General features: G+C 32.7%; 1 protein-coding gene across 1 annotated transcript; it reads left to right on the forward strand.

Moving 5' to 3' along the window:
• The first annotated feature begins 950 nt into the window (after positions 1 to 950).
• On the forward strand, positions 951 to 9604 carry LOC123528451 (uncharacterized). The gene is made up of 8 exons (XM_045308168.2): positions 951 to 1056; positions 2517 to 2604; positions 2920 to 2956; positions 5814 to 5950; positions 6290 to 6500; positions 6747 to 6839; positions 7382 to 7450; positions 8659 to 9604. Exons 1-8 carry the CDS (start codon positions 1047 to 1049, stop codon positions 9427 to 9429), a joined length of 1416 nt encoding a protein of 471 aa, XP_045164103.2. The 5' UTR covers positions 951 to 1046; the 3' UTR covers positions 9430 to 9604.
• Positions 9605 to 10032: the final 428 nt, after the last annotated feature.

The raw sequence follows: 10032 nt of genomic DNA on the forward strand, positions 1-10032 counted from the left end.
TTTCATATTACATGAGACTAGATAAAAGGAAACTTATTAAACCTGTAAAACATTGATGTTGATTCAGATTCAGGAATTCAGTGATCCGGGATTCAGGAAATATTCAGTTCTGGTTGAACGGCACTGACAATAGAGCCGTGTAATGAGAAAACCAACATACTTTTAGTGCGTTTGCGACCAGCATGGATCCAGACTAGACTGCGCATCTGCGCAGTTTTCTCAGGATCCATGTATTCAATAATGTTTTTTCTCATTGCAATAGGCTTTGAAAGCGAATAGGCTGGTGTGGATCCATGCTAGTCGCAAACGCACTAAGTTAGTTTACTCATGGTGCGGTTCCATAGCTCTTCCGATAAGTAAGCATCTATTAATTAGCTTCTGATCAGTTTAAAATGTAATTGAATCATACAGATCCACGTCCGCTTTGTTTACCTATTGTTCGTCAGAATTTCACTGGATGACAGTTTCAGCAGATCAAAAACCATTTGACTTGTCAACACATTCCAAAAAAAAATCCGAATTATGTGTTGAATTGACAGTTTCATAAACAATGAAAATTGTGGCATCTTTTCCAGAACTGCATAGCATTTCGGCGTTTTGAAAACTATAATTGAAATGATTTGTTTTGACAACACTATCACTCAGATCGAACATTGCTTTTGAGTAATTAGCTAGGCGTATGTAAACATACCAGTGACCAAACTAAAACCTATAAATGCAGAATGAAAGTTGTCTAGGTATTTTCTCAATGCAATCAGAAAGAAAACTAATGGCCCCCAAAACCATTATATGTCTCATTATACTTTATTTTATATCAATATTGAACTTTATTTTAACACTGGGCTTTAAGCACGACACGTCAGCTTTTCATCTACGAAATGATAATATTGATTCGCGCACCAAGGATACGAATATTACGGTTGTCTACGCATGTATGCAAACTACTCTACTGCATTTCGAATGCCCGGTGTGAACTGGTGTCGTATACATGTTTATCTGATCAATAATAATTGTAGTGAGATTTAACTTTTAAGGACATAATAATAATGTCTGGAGGTAAACTTTTTTTTTTTCAATATATTAAAAGGAACGCAATAATCAAGGGATGCACATGTAATATTATATGCTTTTTTATTTGCACGAACACTTTCGGTTTCAATTTTAAATTAAAATTTGTATGGTTACCTCCCCTAAAACAACCATTTTCGGATATATAGATCTGCAATGTATAATTACTTATTTGCTGTCTATAACGTATATATTGTCTTCTATATAACATTTAGTTTGAAACATCAAGCTATTAATTCCATTATGTCCATAATTATCGCGTGTAGTCTGGTAGATCTAGTCTATTTAAATCTATCTTGCGGTAATTTAACGGATAATGTCAAACCTCCCACGGGGGCGTAGACATTTGACTGATATTCCCTAAAAGACTGGAGTCAGTATAAAATGATACATTAGTTAAAAGCAAGGAGAAATAGCTTGGTTAAAAGTAAAGGTATAAAAGCAGCTTCCAGGCAATGTAGGGCAAGACATTATCAATGTAGCAATCAGTTTTTACATTTTTATTTCACAATAGCATGAAATATTTACAATAGAACATTTTAGGAATTGGACAGAAAGCTATAGATCTATTAGCGTATACAGTTGCAGCAATTGAACTGCTCAGGGTTTGGGAGGTAACGCAAGAAGCAGGAGGGAGATAATTGCAGTGATATAGGCTTAATGTTCTTTGGAGGAAGAATACTGTCAGTTAAATCTGTAGTCGCTGTGTATATCTAGTAACTAAGGGAACGGAAATGACGTGTTGGGCAGTTAAGGGGACCAAGTAGCCTTCTTTGGGATGGCAGTTAGTTCACGGTGGATTTTATACATAAAGATAAGTTTATTATCAATACGTCGGAGATCTAGTCGACGAAGGTTTACGGATTACAGCATGTCTGTGACACTAGAGGTTTGACAGTAGTCAGCCTTAATATACACGCATTTCAAGAGAGGTTTCATATGAAGTACGAATTTTCGCATAAAGGAAGATGCGCCAACGTTTGTATTATCCTTGGATGTAATATATATAAAAGCTATAGATATAATTTTGTGACTAATTGTGGATAAATGTGTAATTTTAAGTTTTATTGTGTGTTTAATTTATATGGTGTAGGAAACTGTCAGTGTTCAAGGTGAACACAAGATGCAATAGTAATTGTAATCGAGATGCACATGTGCAAACAAGATTAACTGGGTCAAAACTAACCTTATATCTTAGATGTTAAACAAACATTTTATTATTGCCATATTGTCTAAGCGAAGTGTCGTCACAATGTGCTGTTCCACAGAAGTGAATCTTACCATAAAACTGTCAGGATACTTCATTACTGTATATACTAATAAATCATTGAAAAAAAAAGAAAAATATATTGTATAATGTTACGCTAACCGTGAAGTATCTGCAAAGCATTTTTTACATATGTGTATTTGTTTTTACTAATAAAATATAATCAGACACAATATTTCAGACATGATTGGCCAGATGTATCCGCCCATCGATACAACATACCCACATGCCAACAGCACAGTTAATACAAGGAACACACGATATCATAGGTAGACAATTTTACATTTTTTTTGATATTAGTAATGAGGGGAAAAAGGTCAAAAGCCAAATTTAAAACAAACATAGAAATTTAATCACTGATGGACGTAATTTCTTCAGAGAACAAGGGGAATATTTTATGCAAGGAATTAATCATGCACACTTTTATCAACCACATTATGGTATATGAAGTTTCGCAGTCATTAGGTATATGGTTTTTGACTACATTAAGACCATTTTCTTAAACTTTCGTCAAGGTTTTCACTGATTTCATTCACAAAGGTTTATTTTATTATTATAATAACGTTTTCTTTTCTTTTTTCCAGAGAAGACACTAAAAGTCAGCAAAGCAGAAGGAACTTGGTAATTCATTACAGTTACAACACACTATTGAAATGTTACCGGTGAAAGTATTCCATTTTCATTACAAAACTTCAAATTCATTATGATCTGTTTACGTAATAAAGAATAACTAATTTAAAGATAACAGTTTAGAGCAGCGTGGTCTTGGCTAATGAGCATGAAAATATGGATATGTTGTGTGTGACAGTTTGACATACGTGAATGCTAGTAACGTTTATATATTAAATGTTAAATAACCATTATTCACTAAAATATTCTATATTTTGATATCTACTTCAAATGTAGAAACTCCATATTCATCAAATGCTTCACTAAATAAATTAATTAATTGGTTATGTAGAGCTGCATTCAAAATTAAATGTCATTAAGTAACAGTTCTTTGTAAAAATGTACTGTTTTGTTAGTGGTAGTAAATATTTATACTACATGTATGTTTAATATGTATTGTGCACTGTTTGAACCTAATACATACCGGTGTTGAGATGAACCTTTAATGTTTATACAGACAGTATGTAGTAACTATCGGTTATTTTCAAATTAGAAATTTTGGTCTTCCATTTGTTTAAGTTACCTGTAAACAAGTTTGTATTGGTACGAAGTCACGTGGTATTAACTGTGATTACAAAATATGAGTTTGTTTCACTTACAAAGTTAGAAATTAGGTATTACTGAACATAATTTTAAGTAAATTGATCTAATCATTCTGGTGTACATATAACCTGAGCAGAACAAATGTATGACAGTTGTGTCATATCGTTGAATTAAAGATGACATTAAGGGGACGCATACTTTGAAATTAGAAAAAAAGTGGGTGGGGTATTATAAAATTTACCTGCAAAAAAGTACAAGGTTTTGGTAAATGAAATGAATACTGTTTCAACTGTTATAAGTACACAAAGGATTGCTCACTAAAATAATAATGAGAAAAACTGAAACAAGAAAGTTATTGTTGAATTACATAAGACTTCTTGTGTACATTCAAAGTCAACAATTAAGACTTTTTGGTGCGAAAATAATAGTGCTTCACTTTGTCCAAACATTTATCAATGTCCTACAGATTCTAATTTAAAGAAAGAATGTGAAATAAGTTCACTGTCTTGCTTTTCATTTGGCATATGTGAGCTAAAACACATTATTTAGTTTGTTTACAAAGTAGTGCATAAGAAAAGATACGGTGGTCAAGGAATGCCACATTACAAAACTAAAAGAGTATATTCCCCTTAATACATTAAACATTTATGGTTACAGAAGTCTAGTGGCTTACAATAAAGGCCTAGAAATGTTGCCATTATTAATTTTTAACTTGGTATTCATGAACTACAATGCACTTAAATATCAAAACACATTCAACAAACTTTTGAAAATGTACTGTCTTAAAAATCCCTAAAATAAGGTATGAAATTTGGTTGAGAGTTCCAATCAATGTGTATATGTGCAAAAGCAACATTCTAATCTTGTTCTCAAAAGTCACAGCAGGAATGTCAATGATCAAAACTGGACGAATATACAGTTATCCTCACTTTAATGTCATGTATAATTTGTCCTTGAATTCTCCACCATACTTTTCATAACTCTGTTTGCACGAGTTGCACGAGAATGCTGTCATTCACGTAAAAAAATGGGGTCAAATAAGTTGTAAATGCAATATCATGTAAACGTAATTAATGGATTATGCAGTTCAAGATAAACTTTATCTCATAACGTAACGAACATGTATAATGTTGTAACAACAACTTTACTTACACTGATTTAAGTAGCAGTCGGTTTATAAGTGACTTTATTGATTCATTTTGTGTTTTGTTATTGTTGTCAAAAGTATAACGGAAGTGCCTCACAACTGAAGCGGAAACCAGTTTAATGCGCAAAGTAGTCCACTGTAAGTAATATTTTTTGACAAATGTCCACAGAAATTAATAATTTTCTTATATTAAAGACGAATATCTGAATAGGATTCATTATTTGATAAGAAATTATAATCATCGACATGTTTTTTTTTAAAAATCGTACACGTGCTGACACCTAAGTTGTCTCTCGTTGTTTATTAGAGTTACCTTTCGTCTGGCGCAGTAATACATTTGCAGTGAATCGCCGAGAAGTCGTGGGAAAATTAAAAACCATGTAAACAAACTAAAATTAACCACCTTTTCAAGATGAATTTCAAGTGATCGACATTATGCATTTAACCAGCCTGACCTGTGAAGCATCTTAGATATCTGTTCTAAGGTATTCATTGTGTAGAATGTCATGTTATGCCCTTGCAATGCTAATCCCACTCTGATTTTTTTGTTTACATTTTTTATCAATGAGAAATATGGCGTCCATCCCGAGTTGAACTGACGTGGCGTTAAATTTTTACATGTTTAAGCAAACCTGGTGTGTTAGAAAGAAAATCTCACCCCTTCAACATTATTTGGAACACTGTTATTGTAAAAAACCTGTTTTTTCCTTATACAAAAGCTTAATATTTTGTGTTGAATGTACTTTCACAAACACCTCTGTTTTCCTATTACATTCATAGTACCACATCCTTATCCACAAAATACTGAATATTACAGGTGTCCATCAGTATTATATCAGTTTAGGAATATGTTTTTTATTTTCCCACCATCGATTTCTTGAATATGCACCCCTTCCGCATTGCTGTATGAACTGTGAATGTAGCAATATGCGTCCCCTTAATGATGTATTTTGGAAAAAAATGTTTTAAAAGTTGATCTTTAGGAGAGAACTTAGGATAACACATACGAACTTTTCTGAAAAAAGGCCCAAGGACTGTTGGTATTGTACTGCGTTAAACCAACATTTACACAATTCTTTAAGACATTATACTAATAATGCAACGACTGTCATATTCTAGGACCATAAAGAAACAGCTGAAAACACAGTTGTCGTTGATAAATTAATGGAAACTATTAAAGAAAAGGACTTAGAAATTGAAAGACTGCAAAGGATAAACCGTAAAATCACAAAACAAAAAGAAGAAACAGAGAAACGGTAATTATGTTTTCTATGATGGATATCTTCAAACGGGAATTCATATAATCGCATGCACTTCCTTCCAAGATAGAAAATTGTCCTTGGTTTGTTGGGCAGCCTTTCGTATTTTGTATCAAACTTTTGAGGAATGAATTTATGTATCATGGTTAAAACTGCCCTCATGCGAAACTAACTCATTACATTATGGTAAAAGTCAAACATAAGAGGTAGTTTATGTACTAGGTATAAGTGAATAACTGTGTAACAAACAAGTTCCCTACCAGTTATGACCTACATAAAGAATATATCATACTAGTATGTCCTTGTATCAATTACTATACTCGTTATTTTCGACAGTTCATTACAGTTAACAAGAGAAATGGCCAAACTTACTACAGTGGGAGGAAACTTCGAAAATTTAGGTGATGAACTCTCGAATTCTGAAATAACTGCAAGATTTCAAAAACTGTACTCATATGATTGGGCACGTTTGTTGAGGTGGTTGGTGAAAACTTTTCCTGACGTTTCAGAACTTAAGATAATACAGTGTATTTCAAAGCTGTTGAAGGTATGTTGAAGATCGTATTTAAAAATATAGACCATAATTAATGTCTATTGGTACATATGTTTAATATGGAAAAAATGGAATGAATTTAACTTGGTTGATGTAACTTTAAAGTTATTTCTAAGATCTATTTATGGGTTTTTATTTTGTTATGCAATTCAGTAGAACAAGAGCTCTTCAAAGTTAAGTTACAAACACATTTGTAATACCAGACTTGTTGCTTAAATATGATTCACGTGTGATTTACAGTTTGGCTATGAAGAATGTCAAATCATAGCTGATTCCCAAATTCGACACTTTCTTCTGTTAGACATGACGGAGACTGTCTCATCGAATGAGCAGGTAAACAGTTTAAACCATGAATCTTTCTTTCTTTGTTTTGGGTTAATGCTTTTCCTTTGTCTATTCTGTAATCTACACTAGTATGTTTCTGTCCGAACCTAACCATAAACTTTCCGACATTATTCAATGATGACCTAGCTGCCTTCAGTCAGATAATTAGATATATTTCGTTGTGCTGCCTAGTAAAAGATATCACGACCTCTTAATTGCTAGTATTTTACTTGCCCTATGCATTCATCGGACTTGGTAAGCATGTTATGTATGTACGCTAGATTATCTTGTGTTCTTGAATATATTCGGAAATGTTCTAGAGCTAAACTGGTTTCATCACTTGGCAATGCATTTTTACATTCCTGATCGGCATTTACATTACTGCTGTTCATTAATATTTAATCTATTGCATATAAATTACTCGTTAAGAATATTTTTGAACGTTTATAAATGTTTTAACAGGTGGATCCGATCTTATTTCTCCTTTTATTAAACGTTCCTATGTTACATGTAGATTTATTGTTTAACTGTTGAACTTCTTGTTTTGATAGCATCAGGAACTGTACTTATTACGACGAAAATATTCACACAGAGAGACTACGAGGACGAAAATAGTGCAGGTAGTTCACTTACGTCAGTTTACATGTATTCCAAAAAAGAAATTCAAAATTGCAAGGCATGACAAAAAGCTAAGAAACTGATTTCTAAATTATCACTGTAGTAAAAACTGCACGAAGTTATTAATAATGCATAATTTACATTCCAGTATTGTCCACTGGTAACTGTGGCTTAAGATCTTATCAGCAATGTACAATGACTTTCTTAGGTTTCCAAATTCTGCTAAGTTTATAGTATGGACATTGGATAGAGGTAAATCTTTTTCACATTTGCCATGACATGTGTTATGATAGCGTCACCTTGGCTGACCCTTGTCAGTTGAATAAAGGAGAAAAAAATGTTTTTGATAATGCATATTTATTTACAAGTGTTAAAAATTAATCACAGATCGTATTAATTGTCGGTGTTATTATTGTTGGCCAAAGGCATTGATTTGCTGATTTGCCAAATAAAACTGTAAACTGTATTATTGAGTTACATGCTTACATATTTGGATCCTGGTGTAAATATATTATAAGTTTATCTTCATGTGCTGATCAAAACTTCCACCGCTCCTCCTCGATACTGTGTCAATATCTTTCAAAGTACTAAGAAGGTAGTACAGGTGTATGAAAAAGGACATATAAAACATCCATAAAATTTAAGATTACTATAATATCAATTTTTGTACTTGATGATATCAACTCGGAAAGTAACAAATGTATATGTAAAAGTACAGAATTAATAAACGAGCGAATTTCAGAACAAGTCTGACAAACCTTGACAAAAACAGATTAATGTCTTTATCATGTCATATGTTGGAAACAGATTCAAATTGAAATTGATATTTGACCATAGATCAGAGAAAATTCAATATCTACACCTTTGCTTCCTATATATGATAATTTTCATTGAATAAAATCAAGACATCAATCTGTATATCTGAAACTTTTTTTTAAAAATGAGTAGAGGTAATAAATTGTATGAAGTAACATTTTTGAAAAACAACAATTTTATTATATTCTTTTATTTGTTCATAACAGCATAGTTGTCTCATTGTCTGAGAAGTATCAGTAATCTACTTTTGTATTATCAAAAATAATGCCACAATACCGAGAGAGCGTTAGAAGTTTAGAACGGTTTGCCGATGTTAAAAGATAACTAATTTGTACTTGTTTTAAAACACAATATGACGTGGGTATTGTTTTTATCCCTTCATATTTCTATTTAGGTAGTCTTAGAAAGATTACTTTTGGTAGGCAGCTTGAGTGTTTTCTTCAAAGGCGAAAGAAGAGAAGATGCAAAACAGAAACTACATGACTTTTTCAACAATTATCTAGACTGTTGCTGGCTTATGGTAGTTTCAAATCCACCAATAACATTAAATTTCAACGTTATTGGAGAAGCATATAGGAAATGTATGGAGCAATTCACAAAGTATTCACCCAAGTCGCCAGTTGAAGACAGAACCAAAATCGAAGACACTATATATGAAGTTGTGTGGCCAAGTGTCTGCTTGCATGTTGGTTCAGAATGCTATCAAAAAGGTGATGTTGTTGTAGTAGCAAAGGGGAAAATCTCAGACAACTCAAACTGTGACTGTTGTACATTCAATAAATATCAAAAAGACGTTAATCCGAGTACACGGCGTGTACGTGAAGGTAGATCAGGTGTACATGAAGGTAGTACAGGTGTACTTGAAGGTAGATCAGGTGTACGTGACGGTAGTACAGGTGTACGTGAAGGTAGATCAAGTGTACGTGAAGGTAGTACAGGTGTACGTGAAGGTAGATCAGGTAAACGTGAAGGTAGTACAAGTGTACGTGAAGGTAGATCAGGTGTACGTGAAGGTAGTACAGGTGTACGTGAAGGTATATCAGGTGTACGTGAATATAGTACAGGTGTACGTGAAGGTAGATCAGGTGCGAAAGAAAATGTGTCGAGCAGTAATAAGACCAAATCAGAAGAAAAACACAGAACAACAAAACAATCGTTTGTTTGATATCATGCTATGGAATTAACCATGCTATTGTACATATGTAGCTTAAAAATTTGGACTCGGTGTAGTGTTAAAGACAAACTCGAATTATTCAAATATGGCTGACATGAAATTTTTGTAAAATGAAATATACATTAACTTATGATTACATGTCATATGATATAAAATTTTAAATATCTGATGTTTACATTTATTTCGGAACCGTTTTAATTCATAAACACTTAGAAAGAAGCTGCTAAGGATATCGAATCCTCCTTACGCAACACCTGACTATCAATAAAAGGTCTGTGGAAGTTGGAGTTGTTGGGAAACATAACGCTCTATTTCTGCAAATTAAGTAACCAAACGGAAGACCGTTTGAATAATATTATTTATTTTTTCAATAGTGTATTAATTATTAATTTATTTATTGCCTCCATTTAATGTATTTTACATAAGCTTTCCGAAGCATTTCTAATTACATTTTATACGTATTTTCGATTCAGCTCTTTGCTTTATAGTTTGAATTTATCGATTATGCTATATCGTGGAGTTAGACAGGGATGTCCTACATTTCCGATGTTTCAAAGTATATGTTAGTTTCTCTTTTATGGTAATGTCCGTTGT

This window comes from Mercenaria mercenaria, chromosome 13, assembly GCF_021730395.1.
Source record: "Mercenaria mercenaria strain notata chromosome 13, MADL_Memer_1, whole genome shotgun sequence".
Lineage (NCBI taxonomy): Eukaryota > Metazoa > Mollusca > Bivalvia > Venerida > Veneridae > Mercenaria > Mercenaria mercenaria.